Source organism: Danaus plexippus (genome assembly GCF_018135715.1).
Source record: "Danaus plexippus chromosome 29 unlocalized genomic scaffold, MEX_DaPlex mxdp_36, whole genome shotgun sequence".
In the NCBI taxonomy this organism is placed as follows: domain Eukaryota; kingdom Metazoa; phylum Arthropoda; class Insecta; order Lepidoptera; family Nymphalidae; genus Danaus; species Danaus plexippus.
The window spans coordinates 1,543,122-1,560,570 of NW_026869857.1; the positions used below are offsets into that span (position 1 = coordinate 1,543,122).

Genomic DNA, 17,449 nt, shown 5'->3' on the forward strand with positions numbered 1-17,449 from the left:
CGAATATTCTGGACCCTGGCATCTGGTTATAGGCCACGAAACCTGATGGAATTGGGTGAAAATAAGAAAAGATAAAATTAATAAACTGAGATTTATTGTTATAACAACACAGTACAAACAGTTGACATAAGAGAGTATTATACTACCGAAAAGAGTGACAACTTGCGGCATAGACGGTGGCTCCTTTAGTGAGTTATTTTGACTACCAAGACGGTTTACGTTATTTAATTTAAACTAGCTCTAACATTTTTTACTATTGTCGACGTAATTTTTGTTTTAAATGTTAAAAACATACCAAATAATAAATAAGCCCAATTTGTAGAAAAATTTTCAAGCTATGCGCTTACCAAGATATTTTTTTTAATATAGCTCGACAGGTAAAAGATGACGGAACCTAAATTTAAAAACACTACATCTTAATTCATTATTAAAACTAATTTTATAAAAGCTGGAGACATAATTGAAAGACATTGTCTTAAAAATGTTACATCATTCTTCTTAAATATGACATACAGATTTGGATTGCATTATTTCAATATTAAACTACGCATCGGACGCGTTGAGCTGAATATTATTATGAATCTCTGTTTCGAAAAATGTTCTTTTTTTCTATGAACATTAAATAACCTTTACGAGCCTCTCGATGCTTGACTAACGTATTCGTGACATTTCATATTCAACTAAAGAGAGTCTTTTATATATTTTATCACCAAGTTTCCAAACAAGAAGTTTTTCAACTGGGATATACAAATTATAAATATATATAATCCTCTTTTTTATATCTTCGTCAGTCAATATTGTCAAATCACATAACGTAGTATATTTTTACTATAATTCATCATTTAATACATGACTATCTACATCTAATGATTTCGCTTTCACAATCTCTTTGTAGAAGTGTGCGGAGGCTCTCGGGCGCCGGGCGCGGGCTGGGTCGTTAAAGTCCACCTCGTATAAACCGAATTTGGAACTGAAAAAATAATGTGAAATAAAAATAATTACTTTATTCCTTACAAATCAGAATAAATCAAACAATTGCATCGTCATCTACCGATAGCCATCGCTCCATTCAAAGTTGTCTATCATCGTCCAAGCTGTGTATGCTACGACATTGGCCTTATCTTCTTCAATTGCGAGGTGAACCTAGTATAAAACATGACTTAAATTAATAAAAAACATTTTATGATTAGCCAATTCGTCTTAATGTAATCGTCACCTGTTCTAAATGGCTCTTATAGTAATCCACGCGGACTTGATCGTCTAAATCCTGGCCATGGGTGGCAAAGCCGTTCTCTGCTATGAAGATTTCTATGTCCCCATACTGTTCTTTCACCCAAGAAATTAGTTTCCGTAAACCTTGCGGGTGTACCTGGAATGGGGGTTATTTTTCGTAATTATTTACAGATTATTTCGCTCTTCTGTCTCGGTAACTATTTTGCAATGAGACAACAGTCCGATACATCGTCGTATATTCCAAAAATTTCCATTAAAATCTCTTAGCCATCATCCCGGACAGTGAGATAGTTTGATGGACAAGAACCAGTTAAAAGCTTTCATTATGTCTGAGTGTCTTCTAGTAAATGACCACAACTACTCGACGAAACACGTTTATTTCAAATTTTTATTTCTATCATTTTAATTGTCACAGTTCATATTTTTGATTACTTTCATACCAAACGGATCGCCAACGAGATGTTGGACCACATGATGATAAATGAAGATATTGTTACCTATGGACATCTACAACATAATGGAAGTTGCGGATGTAAGGAAACCTATATAATCGTCTTTGTAGAGAATTATGTTATACTTCTCAAGAAAATCCTCAGAAAATTCATTTGCAAATTCTGCATCCTTATACTCTCGTTAAGCTGTACGATGCATAGTTTCCAAAAAGAGTAATCATTCTTTATGAGGCCTAAAACAATTTATATATAGATATAGTTTGTGACTTAATAAACTCACATAGAACCAGCTGGTGCCTCCCTGCGGCCATTCTGGACGCACTGATGTTATTACATCAATGTCTGGTCCACCTTTGAGAGGCCAAGGACCAACAACTTCTCCTCGGGCACGGCGAGCAATTCGTGACGTATAGTAGTTCAAGCCGAAGAAGTCATATGTTCCTTTGAAATTTTTTATCAAAAAACTTTAAAAGCGAAACTTATTCCTATATACATATATGGTTTTCTAGATAACCGTAGTACTGACCTTTAAATATAAACTTTTAGTTTTGTTGCCATAATGTAATGAATACACTATTTACGTTTTATTCTCACCTTTTATTAATTCTTTTTCTTCCTTTGTAAATTCTGGCAATCTGGATTGTGGGTAACCCTCTTTTTTACTCTTTACTGCTATTAGATTTTCTACTTTCTTAGGCCAACCGCCTTTTTTAGAGAAAATTGGGTGTGAGTACATTCCTCCCTGAAATTGTACTAAAGTAAATGAATCAAAAGTATTTAGTGACAAGTTAATTTTGGACGGTTTAAGTATTTTTATTGACCATTAACTGTAGAGCCAGTTCAGCCGCTTCTCCGTCATTTTCTTCAGCTCCTTCAAACCACATGATTTGATTGGTGAGGGACACCTTGCCTTTAAATGTAAAACGATGTCAAAGAAATGTAATATAGAAAGTGATGTGCATAAAGTTAATTAAAGTAATATTAAGGGTTATGTTTATTTATTTAAAAAATTATGGAGTAAATAAAAAAAAATACCTGTGTATTTTGGTCTAAACTCCTTGTCGTATATCCGCCAGGCTTTAGCGTGTGCCAACATTGTGTTCTTGTTGCATATATAATTGCCAATTCCTCTGCTAACTATTCCAGGAGCGTGAATTCCAAAATTGTAAGAAACTTCGCAAAACGTCATGGGTTCATTAAGAGTGATCCAAGTCTTGACCCGGTCAGCGTATAGACTGAACACTACACGAGCGTAGTCCGCAAACCAATCCGATATCAAAGGATTGGTCCAGCCGCCTGTGAATTATAACTTGGGCTAACAAATATTTCATAATAGTCCAAGCTTGAACATAATGCACTGAAACATGGAGAAAACTCGGGATTTAATCTGATTGACGTTCAACTTACAAGAGTCCTTTAAATTAACGGATTTCTAAGATCAGAATGTTGAACGTTCAGCATTTCTGTCTAAATAAATTGTCTAAATAAATCTTGATCACAGGAACAGTTAAAATGTCCTTTTTAATGTGGGTAGAGTTGTTCACGTGAAGAAAATATGTAAGCTGAGTTCTTAGACTTTCGCTAGTTTTATTCATTTAAATGAAACTAATATTTTTCGGATATACTACGCGTGCTTTATTTTTGTACAAAACTACGTACTCCCGACGTTTCGGTTACTTTTCAGCAACCGTGATCACGGGCGACAAGATGTGAATGTTTGTCAGTCGGTCCTTGTTATTTATCATCTACCGCCATCGATTTCTTATTTTCTGGAGTACCGCTCTGGATGCTGGCAGAATGCGCTTACGGTGTCCCGGGGTCTTGCGGTATGGTCACGGACATGGGATTTTTAAGAAGGGGGTCTCAGGTGTTTGATAGATTCCAGCCATCTTCTCTATTGAAATTGGGATGTTTTTTATATAGTATATCCGAAAAATATTACTTTCATTTAAATGTAATGTGAGTGTTATTGTATATTTTAATTTTTGTCTAAAAATTATACTTTAATTATAAACCTGCTCGTTTAGTTCTGTACATGTTGAACAATTTATTTTTCATTTGACGGAATCTGTATAAGGCGCTATAGACGGATTATGAGAGATGAATTCTTAATCTAATACAATTAAAACTAGTTTACTAGGTAATGAATTCTTTAATTTAAATTCTTTTTTTTTGAAAAAAAATTAGGTTGTGTTTAGTAATATTAAACTTATTTGTGTTTCTACTTTAAATAGTAAAAAAGCAATGCATTTGTATTAGATAATTTTAACAACAGTTGCACATCTTCGAAACTCACCAAGATCTTGTAAATTTTGTGGCAGATCCCAGTGATATATTGTTACGACAGGCTCAATTCCTCTCTCCAATAAAGCATCGATGAGATTTGAGTAAAATTTTACTCCTTCTTCACTTATCTTATTTGCAAAACCATTGGGCAAAATTCTTGGCCAGGAGAGAGAAAATCTGATATAAAACATATATCAATTTAATATCAGCATTGAAAGTTAAACATAGTTTTTAATAAATATTTCACTATTATTAATATTATACACACAAAAGTTAAGATTACATCGGTCGCTTGGTCAGAAAAGGAATCGTGCAGTATTTTGTATCAGTGAATTAAATAAAAAATATCAATTCTTATTTCACACCAACACCAGAATCAATTTATTACCTGTAGAAATCTAATCCCAACTCCGAAGCTATTTCCACGTCTTTCATCCATTGGTTGTAGCTGTCACAGGCGACGTCCCCGTTGGATCTATCTGCTATAATCTCTGGTCTAGTGTGCACGAACGTGTCCCAGATACTTGCGGATTTGTCTGTCAATGAAATGCTTATTAGAGTTATTTAAATTCAATATTAAAAACCCGAACATAAACGTACCGCTGACGTTCCAGGCGCCCTCGACCTGGTAAGCAGCTGTGGCTGCACCAAATTTGAACCCGGGTGGAAATCTTCTACAAAACCCAACTCCTAACAGTGCACTGTAAATGTATATATAGTTTATTCCTCCTTATCTTACTTTTGATATTCTCTACAAACTAAACTGTTTGTCATTACTGATTCTTACGAATTTTAATGGTCATGTTATCAAAAAAACTGTGGACTATGAATGACAAAAGTTGAATGTTTAAAATATATTCAGAGTGACAGCTGTTCAAACATAACATATTATTACTTTCTAATAAAAAGTATTGAGTTATAAAGAAATAGAAATTTCAAAACTGTAAGGGAATTAGAAATATTAAACAGAAAAAATTTTGCTGTATTTCAAATAGATTCCTTTGTCAACCACAATTAAAGTTATGTGTATAGCAAGTTCACTCATTGTGGCTGAAATATAAGCGACTTGACACTGCCTACAGGCATTATTTATAAAAAAAATTGTAATAGATCAGAAAAATTGTTTGCAACTTTCTTTGCACCGTCAAGAATTAAACTTGGTAATATATTTTTGATGTTAAACAACATTAAAGTTATTTACGCAAGTAATTGTGTGGCTATACGAAGTCAACTCACGAATAACACAAAGACAAACGTTATTTTTAAATATCTCTTGAATATAAAACAAAAGGCTCGAAACTAATTGCTTGCTATGGTAATAAAAGCTTGAAGGTTAAGATTATATGGTAGAGTTAACCGTATTTTGGACACTATAGAATATAGACAAAGATGTCAAACCGTTTGTGCTATTGACGATTTTCTATCGGCATCACAGAATACCTTAAAGATCATTGCCATATTACTAAGTATATGGACGAGATACGTGTAGTTCATCAGGTTATCACTTGAAAGTAATATAAGAGTTCGCTTAATTTTTCAGAATGTAAACGGGTTTTTGTGTAATAGTAATTTTAATTAATTTCCACAATTCTTAAATGTATTGTAAAAAGAGATATGAGAGACGCGGATATTTACGCAGCTTACTGGAAAAAGATCTCGGAATGGGGGGTAAAAAGTAATAAATAAAATTCAAAATTATTTTTCTGTACCGTAAGCATTTGTCTATGTTTGCGGGCTGCGTCCCGCGTGCCGTCTTTCTTTTAATAAAGCAATCAGTGTGTAACTGACTTGCGTATTTGAACGACCTGCCTGTCACTCCGCACAATATTTAACATGGGCGACGAGCGAAGTCATAATTTGCCGGAAAAATGTCCGCGGGGGCCATATATGGTGTCCTTACCACTTTTGACGACCAGGAACAGATGTGGAATACCTACAAATCTCGGTTGGAACAGTGGTTCATCGCGAACGATATAACCTCGGAGACGGACAAAGCTACCGTCAAGCGGAGGGCGATATTATTAAGGTCATTATGCAAGTCGACGCTTAAACTTGCGAGTGACCTGGCGTTACCTAAGAAGGTAGAAGAGTTGGATTACGGGAAGATCGTAAACAAACAAACTGTTCGTGCAGGAATCTGACCCTCGCGAAGGCCATCGACTTGGCAGAGAGCGTGCTATGTGCACGCCTGGCCTCGTCGGAGTCAGCGCTGGGTGTAGGAGGCACCGGCGTGTTGGGCCTGGACGCCGTCTTCAACATCTCCAATAAAGGAAAATGTAGAGTTTACTTCACTAATCATGAATGCAATCAGTGTCGTTTTAAAAACTATAAGTGCAAAATGTTCGGTGAAAAAGGGTATCTGCGTAAACTATTTCAAAACGAACGTAAAGTGAAATACGCCGAGGAAGGTACTGTAAAGGACAGAGACGACGATGATGAGCGTTTTTATAATATTCGGTATGTAAAAGGCAAACCTATGACGGAGCGGCTAATAATCAGGGGTCTAGCTTTAGAGTTCCAAATCGACAGCGGCTCAGCAGTGAGTGTAATTTCTAAAGTCACTAACAAAGCGTTATTCAGTTATACGGGAGAAACTACAAAAACGATTTGAGTTGTGTTTCCTATCTCGGACGTATACATACTCTTAATATGTATGTAGTGGGTGCTGACAGACCTCCGCTAGTAGGCCGTGACTTCATTCGTGAGTTTGAACTGGAACTGGAGCTGGAGCCGGCGCCAGCGCGCGTACGCACCTTGCAGGAGCAAAATAAATGCGTACCTAGCTCTAATATCGATAAACAACTGTCGATAATGTTTCCTTTTTTGTTTTTTTTTTTTTCGGGGGGAAATCCTCTTACAGACTGCTCACTGCCCTGGCTCGACAGTGAGCTTTGTGTGGGGGTCGCCCAACGCCTGATGGTATTGGCACTGGGATTATCCACTACAACTCCGCGGCTTCCCTTCCTGCCCGTATTTAGGGTGATTTGGGACCTGCTGTAGTAATTCACCAATTCACCCCCAGGCCGCCCGGCTACTGTGCTGGACTACCGCGCCGATGGGGGATTAACTAGGAAAGCCGAGATAATCCCCAAACGTAGTGACCAGGTGCAATGCCTGCTTCAGTGCCATTTCACGCAGGCTGGTCTAACCTCCAGGTCGTCGAAGAAAGGGTTCACCCGTCTCCTTCGACCCGTACGTCTACGCCGGATGCAAGCGCCTAGAGCGGCAGCCTCCCAAGCCTCATCGCTACCAATCATGGCCTCGACCAAACTTGGAAGCGAGAGGATCCTCCCGCCGAGCGCCGCAGTGAGTGCACGGCTCTCATTTTGCCACGCCGGACACACTACCATAGTGTGATCGGCAGTGTTGTCGGGATCGCCGCAGTGGTAACACTGTGGCGTTTCTTCCCTTCGGGCGACCCGGTGCAGGTAGTGGCCGAAACAACCATGTCCGGTTAGAATCTGCACCAAGCGAAAGGTAAGGCTGCCCCGATGGCGCCCCACCCACTCCTCTAACATCGGACGAAACGCGGAAATCGTCCGGTGACCTGCGGTAGGGTTGGCAAGTGCCTCCTTCCAACGGTGTAGGGCCTCAATCCACGCCTCGGTTCGGGCCTACTCTATGTCTTCTAGAGCAGGCTCTTCACCCCGCTGTCTCGCCTCGACTCTGTGCCGATACACCTCCGAAGCACAAGTGCATCGACGTCAAAAGGAGGCGTGGCCGCTAGTACGCAGGCCGCCCCGTGGCTAACCGTACGATATTCCCGCACGGCTCTGGTAGCGATTATCCTTTGCGGCCTGCACTCAGCCTACACCGGTGCTCCGTATAGTACCATCGACCGTATCACCCCGTGAAACAGCCGACGGCACTTTGCACCAGACCCTCCCACGTTGGGGAGGAGCCGGCCGAGGCCGGCTGCGGCAGCGCACAGCCGTGGAGCGAGAAGCTTAAAATGCTCGTTGAAGCTCCACCGGGAGTCGAGAGTAAGGCCGAGTACTTCGCATGTACCTCGACTGGAATTTGTACGCCCCCTACTATGACTTTAAGCTCCAGGTGGGCTCTGCGTCGAGGGGCATGGAAGGAGATGCCCTCGTCTTATTGAGTGCCACTTCCAGACCCAGGAGGCGGATGCGTCGAACGACGCAAGGTGGACCGCTTCGTCCCAATCTTTCGCTGCCGCCACGACCATCGTGTCATCTGCAAAGCAGATGACATCCATGCGCGGCGGCATCACTCCACGTCGATCATATTTCCTAACGTTTTTACAGATAATCTCGGTTCATTTAATAAATATAAAATCGATTTACACTTAAAACCCGATTCGAAGCCGGTATTTTTCACGGCGAGACCGGCATCGTACGTTTCAAAAGATAAAATAGAGAGGGAACTTGACCGACTATTATCACTAGGCATTTTAGTACCTTTTGAACACTTCAAATATGCGTTGCCTGTTGTTACCGTGTTGAAAAATAATGGTAACATACGATTATGCGCTGACTATTCTGTTTCAATTAATAAACAGCTGATAAACAATCAATACCCGTTGCCGATGATAAATGGAATGTTATCAAGATTACATGTAGGCAATCAGTTTAATAAACTTGATTTATCTATTACGTATAATCACTTTTTCCTTAACGAATACTCTCAGAAGATAACCTGTCTCGACACTAAACGCGGTCTCTTCAAATACACTCGGTTAGTGTTTGGGTTTTCAAGCGCACCAGGCACTTTTCAGCGCGGTATGGAATGTTTGCTCTGGGGAATCGACGGGATTATTTTTCTGTTAGATGATATTTTAGTGACCGGATCACACTTAAACCAGCATAAACAGAGGCTCATCACAGTTCTACAACGATTGGATAATGCTTGGTTAACAATACTGACGAGTAAATGCGAGTTTTTCAAGGACGAGATTTCGTATCTTGGTCACGAAATAGATAAACGCGATGTTAGGAAATCGCCCGATAAAGTAAAATCTATTTTACAAGTTCCTAGGCCATAAATGTCGTTACAGTCGTTTTTAAGTCTCACTAATTATCATCGGAATTTTGTGCCGGACGCGTCTTGCGTTTTAAGCTCGCTATATAATTTATTAAATAAAAGTTACAAATGGTCCAGTCCATGACTTATATCCATAATTCATCATTCATACGAGTTAAAAATATTTTAGCATCCGATAACACGTTGGCACATTTCAACTCGAACGCCAAGTTAATTTTGACTGTCAACGCGTCACAGACAGGGTAAGGAGCCGTACTATCTCAAAAGCTGTCGATGGCTTAGAAAGGCCTGTTTCATGCGCTTCGCGGACGCTGTCACGAGCGCAAAAAAATATGCTCAGATTAAAAAAGAAGCCACTGCAATAATTTTCGGTGTTAAGCGATTTCATCAATACCTCTACGGCCGGTCCGAGCTCTTCGTGTTTCGAACGGATCACAAACCCCTGTTAAATATTACCGGGTCTCACAAAGGCATAGCAGAAGTTTCCGCCAAACGTTTACAGAGATACGCTATGTTTTTGAGTGTGCACAATTATGAAATAATATATAAGTAGTAAATATAACAGTGCGGACTATCAGTCGCGGGCGCACACATGGGAAACGAGACGGAACATTCGGAGGATCCGGTGATTCTGAACGATCTACACAGGAAGACGGCTAGCGACACTAATCTATCCGTTATAAAGGGTTATGTGTTAAACGGCTGGCCCAAGAAAATAAATGACACCATTTTTCAATTGTCGTACACAACCATCTTACGAATGCTTTGTTAATACGCGGTCATAAGGTTATAATTCCTCGATATTTACAATAATTACGTGTGTAAGGAACTGCATAGTTCATATTTCAGCGTTGTGAAAATGAAGGCTGAGGCTCGCAAACGGCTGTGGTTCCCGGGCATAGACGCCGCGGCCGGCGTCACCGCTCGTGCCACTCGGCCCTTGGCCACTGGCGCTGTGTGCTTTTTATAGAATACATATAAATTTCTTGGGCCCGTTTCACAATTACATGTTTTAATTATTGTAGACGCGTAAAGTAAATGGGAGGAATGTTATGACACATCGTCGATGTATAATTCGAATACTGTTATTAGCAAATCATACGATTTCATGTCTCGTTTCGAGGTTCCGCACACGTTGGCGAGTGACAACGGTACTAGTTTCACATCTTTAGAGTTTTAAAGACTTCTGTAGAATGAAAAGTATTGCGCACGTTCTATCCCAGGTATATCACCCTGCTAGTAACGGACAAGCCGTGAGTTATGTAGAAATTGTAAAAAAGGGGCTTAAAGCCATAATTCTAGAAGGTTTTAATAAAAACACGATTAAGGAAAAAATTTAAAAAAATTAAAAAAATTTATTTGACTATAGAAACTCTAAAAATAGTACCACTGATATGTCACCATCAGAGATAGCGTCGGGCGATCACTGCGCTCACGGTTAGATTTTTTGAACCCTGACACGCCCTCACCGTCGTCCACAAACCTACTCGAACCGTCGAACGAAGTCTGTCGTTACAGGCTAAGTATTACAGCGGTAAAAAGAGAATAGACCTTAAGAAAAATGAAAATGTGTAGATTAATTATTCAAAAAGTAAATACAAGAAAATGTATTGGATCGATGGCATTGTTAAAAAGAAAATTGGATACATTGTGTACGTAATATATATGCCATATTTAGGAGTGGAAGTGACCAGGCACGTGGACCAGATAAGGAAAGGACTACGGACTTCATCGAGGGAAGGTCAGATTGGGACCCTGATGTCATCTGTTTCTGGGAGTCCCCATGAATAGATAACATCTCTTCCAAAATAATCTGAGGAGGTTTTCCTGGCTTTTCAAATTTTCATCCGGATTAACTTGTTTACTGAATAACGACCCGTAAAGTGTCCTTTTTCCCCCACCATACCTCTAATCTGCGAACTTTTTGACCTACCCACTTATATATATAATCTTAGTAAACAAAAACTGATCCTAACTTAAAGTTCAACCGGGTTATACATAAATTTAAATGCAAGTAAAATTAAAACGTAACAGTGAAAGACTTTGTATTTTATTAGTCCTCACTCAGATTTGCATTTCAATGCTCTAAATATACCTTATTCAACAACATGACAAATCCGATTAAATTTGAGGATTTTAAAACAATTTGCCAACAAAATAAAAAAGATATGAGCTGAATTAATATAACAGCGACTTCCTGATAAAGAGTAATCAGTGAGATAGGGAAAACAACCAACAAAGATTTTTAGTTTGTACAAATGTTATTATAACTACAGATAATATACTTCTATTTCAACCGGGGTTGACATCAGTACGACTATTGTGAAGACTCGTACATATAGTTCACGCGGATAGGGACAGGTGAAGGACCAAGGTGCATTATACACTTGCAAGTACTCGAATATAAAAAGCAAAGTAATAAAAATACGAGCCGCTTTAAAAAAGCTAATGATTTTTGTAACTTGTATGAAGCGTATATTGTTAATTGTAGTGTATATAACAATTACAGTGTTAAGATTCTTGATGGGTTCGTGGCCGAGACATTTTCTACATCACTTAGAGAAATTACCTTAATTTTTAATTGATATTTAAAAACACAATACTTAGAACAGATCGTATTTTATATAGTGATATATGTTTATATAAAAAATCAATGACTTTGCATTGATCAAATCAAATCGAGTCCCCATAGTTATATCTTAATACAACGCCTTTAGTATACACAGTATAAGCAAATGTTAACAAACTGTCTTAAAGATGATTATAATTCAATAAATATTGATTATAAGAAAACTAACGTTAATCAAATGAATTAAATATTTTAAAAAAATGATAAAAAGGCATATTTTGCATGTATTTTTTTTTATTACCTTAAAATACACATCGTATTTAAAACAATCGGATTAAATCACTCACCTCAGAACAAGCGTCGTTAACAACTTCATTTTGGACAATGAAAAGTTCGTGTTGAGGGAACGTATTTATTACTAACGAAGAAGATAAAATAAGGCCGACTGCTGATTGATACTAACAAGCTGCCATGCGCGCCTGTCATTGTTAGCAGAACATGTTTTCAGTGACAGGAGAGGATCGCCTCTGAATTTATAATATTTTTTGTTACAACGAAAATGAAGACTTCGTCAATGGAAGTTAGTGCGGACTGAGACTTTGTAAGAACCATTGCTGTTTAAAATAAAAGGGTCCTTAAACATTTCTACATTTTAGTTTACGATAAAATATTAATTATTTAAATATAAAAATAATAGTTTTGGTCTCGTTACTTGTTATATTTAGAAATTAGAGAAATATTCAAATAACAACATTTAAATCCTAATCACACTCAATAATTATTATGTTTAATGTTTTCAAATATTTTTATACGAATAATTTTCTATTATTTTCCTTAAAATTACATCATTCAATTAATTTTCAATGTTTGTCACAAGCAAATGTCAGCGTCTCCTTTTTTTTTTTGTTAACGCGATGAAAGGTTTTATACCTCGTCCAGGGGAGACGGAGGATCTTATGTGGAATTCACGGGCCAGAAGGGCCCATGCTACCCACTAAAACACCAGCGGTCACTCTCCTCACCGCCTGGTGGATCGACGCGGGAATCGCTCAAGGCATGCATCCGCGACGATCCGGCGTCAGGCCGCGAACGACCACCTCCCCCCAGGGCTCACTCCAAATGAAAAGGAGCGTCCCCCCTCCTGGCGGGCTTGCTTAATCGCGAGAGGGTTAAGCCCTTACCCCTCCCACCTAAGCCCACGCGGTCAGTCTCCAACTACCCACCGCCGAGCGTAAGCGTCCAACGGCAGACAGAGCGGAGACCGGCCATCAAACGACCCGGACCTCCGAAGAAGCCCGAGTTTCCGTTCACCGCATTCAGCAGCGAACCCCCCCCCCCATGACTGATTGCACCGGTTACCCGGTGGGCGATGGGGTCGTCACTTCCCGACGCCACTATGTCCGCGTCTCCTGTCACAACACCGCCTGTCATAATAATAATACCTCGAAATAAAGACACTCGTGATTAATTCCTAATATAGTTAGTTGTACAAATATTATATTTTTATCAATATTTTCCTTGTAATCGATATTCTCAAGAATAATGATCTTTTTCTCTTTTAATCGGTATATCTATTTTTGTGCTATTTTAGTGATTATTTGCTAGTTAAGTTTTATAACGATCATTTTTAGAACCAAAGAAATACTTTTGCAGTATTGTAAGCAATAAAAATAGTTTACAAAAATATATAAATATACGTATATATATTGTTTTACACGATTTATGTATCTACCTTTGTGTATTAAAGAAAGTGTTACGGCTTCCAACGACAGCTGGGACGTTGACAGTTGACACTTTGATTTTAAAAAACCGTGTTTTGTCTGGTCTGTGGATAAAATTATTAAATGTAATGACTGAAAAGTTTAATTTTCTTTCACATTTTACTATAAGCAATACTATTTATTTAATTTTTGTTGTTTTACGAGCTGGTAAAAATGTAACTGGGTTTTTAATTTAAAAAAACCGCCATTATCCCATTAGATAAACAAACTCTTTTTTCACAGAGTAGTAAAGATTATAATGCGTTAAATAATCAAAAAAAAAAATACATTTTCATAATATTCTACAATTCCAGTGTGAATGAAGCCATAGAATAACATAAATATTTCTTAAGTAAACTAGCCAGAGGTTAATACTCTGTTTCAGCTTATTACAGTAAAATATTTACAGTGCCTTACTTAATTTAAACCATTTTCGCAATCTTTATTTACTGCAATAAAACTTTTATCACGAATCATACAACTCAAAACAAAGTTATTTATTCAACGCTCCTGAAATCTACACAACATAAATTAAATTATCTCAAATGTATGCAATTTTCTATCACATCAACAAACAAAATACGTTATTTGAGACCTGAATCTCAGTACAACTTAAGTGATTACAAAGCGCGTGAACTATTCTCAATGCATCGGTGAAATATTGATTTTAAGGTAACGCGATCGGCTCTGTTAGGTCCTCCAGAGATGTCACTCAGTGAAGAGACGTCTACATAGGCTTAAAATATTTCGCGATAAAAGATTATATTGAAATCCGTTTAGGTATAACAAAAATCGTGGCGGACAAACATAAAAAAATACGAAAGTAAGTAATGCCTTGTTACTAAGTTACTAAGAACACTTGAAAAACAAAGGAAGTTTTTGTAAGACTTGTGTGTATACGAAAAGTGTATATGAAAAAAAATATTTTAAGAAATCCACACAAAGTAAGCTGCCTTACAAACGATGGCGTCGCGCCCAAACTGTGGTGAAGTATGTAATGTTTTAAAGTATGTAATAATAAAAATAAAATAAAAAAGCCTTTATTTCATGCATACATCTTGTTTACTACTGTTGTGTTAGTTCTATCTTCCTATTAATTTTAGTTTTGTAGTTTTATATTAAAAGATATTTAGTATTAGTTATTTATATTGTTTAATGTAAGTAGTTTATGATTCAGTATTACGAGCTTGTCATCTGCATGAGCCCCAGATTGTGTGAAGGCTTCCTCCAATGATGCCCATTTAAGTTTTAAAGCGTAGCTTAAGGAGTCAGTGGCTTGTGTTACGGAGCGTATTTTTGCGTGTCGTATTTTATCAATTTTTTTAACTTTACATACTTCGCTCCAGTCCCCGCTGGCAGGTGGTAATTTTGTGTTTTGCTTTGGCCGTAAATTTCCAGGTTTGACAACCGTATGTCAGACAGGGCAGAAGGTTAGAGTTCATTATCCTTGATTCAAAATTGATTGGTATGATGCTTTAAAAAATGCTCCAGTATTTGTTCCAAGTTTGCTGTACTCGTCTTTCTATTTCATTCTCGTTGTTTTGTTTGTCGAAGCTAATTGTCTTCCCTAAATACGTGTAATTTTTAGTGTAATCTAGAGGCTCGCCGTTGCCTAGTATCGGTGTTTCACAACTGTTCGTCATTGTCATTGTCTTGGTAAGGTTGATTTCTAATCCTACATCTGTGCTAGCTTTTTGTAGGGTTTCGATCTTGTATTGTGCGCATGATTCGGATAGTATCACCAAATCATCTGCAAATCTCAGAAGACTTAGGTAATCGCCTTTTATGTTTATACATTTTTTTTTTGTTTACATTATATACATTTTTGTTTAATGCGACACTGACTCGGGGCTGTCTGAGTTGGTCAGCCCACGAGTCGATCGTCCAATCCTTGGCCAGATCTGTCATCCGACGCACGGCTTCGGGGAGAGGGTTGCCGCTCTCTGTGCGAACCCTTGCACATCGCCAGTAGACATCGGCGAGAGATATGGCGTCTATATCCCAGGGGACAGTTCCCGCAAGGAGGCATGCCGCATCTTTAGATATGGTCCGGTATCCACGCACTGCTCGGGTGGCCATCACCCTCTGCAATTTCCTTATTACCAGCCGGTTCTCTGGGGCCAGATGTTCGACCCAGATTGGCGCACCGTACATGGTTATCGATCGCACGACTCCGGCAACCGAGGCTCGGTCCACCCAGATTCGGGAGAAGAGAGGCCAGGGCTCCGGCCGCCTTCGTCACCTTCGTGGATAGACGGCGGAAGTGGTCTCGGAACGACCACTTGCCGTCTATGACGAGACCAAGATACGTCAAAGATGGTGAAATGACGATCCTGGTCCCGCCAACCACCACAGCCAATCCAGGCGGTGGAGAGTTCCTCGGCCCGTGAAAGAAGAGGGCCTCGGATTTCTCTAGCGCCACCGTCAGGCCCAGGGCCCGTCGCCAGGATAATCGCATCCCGGTGGGTCTTGCCTCGTCTGACGACGAGTGTGTCGTCAGCATACCCAATGGTCTCGACGCCTCGCAGGTTGGCGCAAGACAGCACGGGGTCATATCCGATGTTCTACAAGATGGGGCCGAGAGCCGACCCCTGTTGAACACCGCACACCTCTTCCCTCTCTTCCCAACCGTGCTCGACGGGGTACTGCACGGAGCGTTCCGAGAGATAGTCGCTGATGACATTGCGCAGGTATCTCGGAACGCCCTGCCTTTTCAAGCCCTCCTTTATGGCTTCCCAGGGAAGGGAGTTGAAAGCGTTGGATATATCCAAAGACACAGCCAACACTACCCCACCCCGGGATACCTCCTCCTCCGCGATCTCCCGCAGACGTGCGACCGCCCCTATGGTGGACCGATCCGAACGAAACCCGTACTGGTTCCCGCTCAGGTTCGGCCCGACGCGCTCTAAGTGCTGGACGAGACGAGTAGCGAGTATGCGCTCCAAGATCTTGCAAATCTCGTCCAGCAGAACAATGGGGCGGTACGCCGACGGCTGGTCCTCCTGCCGGCCTGCCTTCCTGAGCATCACGAGCTTGCCCGTTTTCCATCGCCGCGGTACTCGGCCCTGGACCAAACAGTTGTTCAAAACGGCGAGTACGCGCGGCTCCAGTTTCCCCATAGCCAGAACCCATGCCTTCCCCGGGACCCCGTCCAGGCCTGGCGCCGTGTTCCTTAGGCCCATTTTATGGACCGCCTCTTTCAATTTCGTCGTCAAAACTGGCGGTATCGCCTCCTTTCCGTCTTCAGAACTCTCCTCCCGGCGAGCCATGGCTTGTGGATGCCACTCGACCCTAGATGGAAAAAGGGCCGAGATGACTCTGTTACGGAGTTCCGGGTGGAGGTTCTGTGTGAGTGGGGGGGGCCGCTGGGCGCAGTTTCTGGCGCACCCATTTATAGGGCTTGCCCCACGGGTCGTCATCAAACTGCCGAAGCCACTCTTCCCACGCCTCTCTCTTTGCCTCTGCGATGGCGTTGCGGAGGGTGAGACAGGCCGCGCGATACTCGTCATAAAATGCTTGCTCCTCGCCTGCATCCCTAAGCCTGCGGTATCTCTTAAAGCGGCGACGGGCCGCCGTGCACGCCCGCTGAAGCTGCAGCAACTCAGGCCGCCACCAGTACGCCTGTCGTCGCCGTCCGGTATTGCCCACTCATGGCATGGGGCGTCGCAGATGTTGCGCGACGCCTCGTTTAGCCATTCCGCGCCAGACGCGGCATTGGCTGAGGGTAGGGGCACCCAGGACGCGACGACAGCAGCCTCCTCAAGGAAATCACGGTTCAGCCGTCTCACAGACAATCTTGGCCCTCCACTAGGTGATGTTGTGGGGGCCGGCTCCGACGTATATGAGGTTGCGTCGAAGCGGATGAGCCTGTGATCCGACAGGGTTTCCGTGTCCTCCTGTACGCGCCAGTTGACTATACGGTGGGCGGCCGAAGACCTGACGAGGATTATGTCCACGATGGACTCGCCCTGCTGACGCACGCAAGTGCTCACGGAGCCGCGTTTCGAAGACACGAGATCCGTGGACGCCATCCAACGCTCCATCGCACGGCCTCTGGCGTCCGTTGCTGGGCAGCCCCACAGCGCCGATTTGGCGTTGAAATCTCCTGCAACGATCACCGGGCCCGTCGCTCCATTAACCACGCT

The 17,449-nt window shown here is 40.9% G+C and overlaps 1 protein-coding gene across 1 annotated transcript; it reads right to left on the reverse strand.

Moving 5' to 3' along the window:
• Positions 1–387: 387 nt before the first annotated feature.
• On the reverse strand, positions 388–12,043 carry LOC116776806 (myrosinase 1-like). Its single transcript, XM_061529048.1, has 11 exons — positions 11,892–12,043; positions 4,572–4,672; positions 4,360–4,507; positions 3,982–4,148; positions 2,721–2,981; positions 2,507–2,595; positions 2,280–2,427; positions 1,966–2,126; positions 1,217–1,369; positions 1,052–1,143; positions 388–970 (listed from the first exon to the last, which is right to left on the reverse strand). Exons 1-11 carry the CDS (start codon positions 11,918–11,920, stop codon positions 829–831), a joined length of 1,491 nt encoding a protein of 496 aa, XP_061385032.1. The 5' UTR covers positions 11,921–12,043; the 3' UTR covers positions 388–828.
• Positions 12,044–17,449: the final 5,406 nt, after the last annotated feature.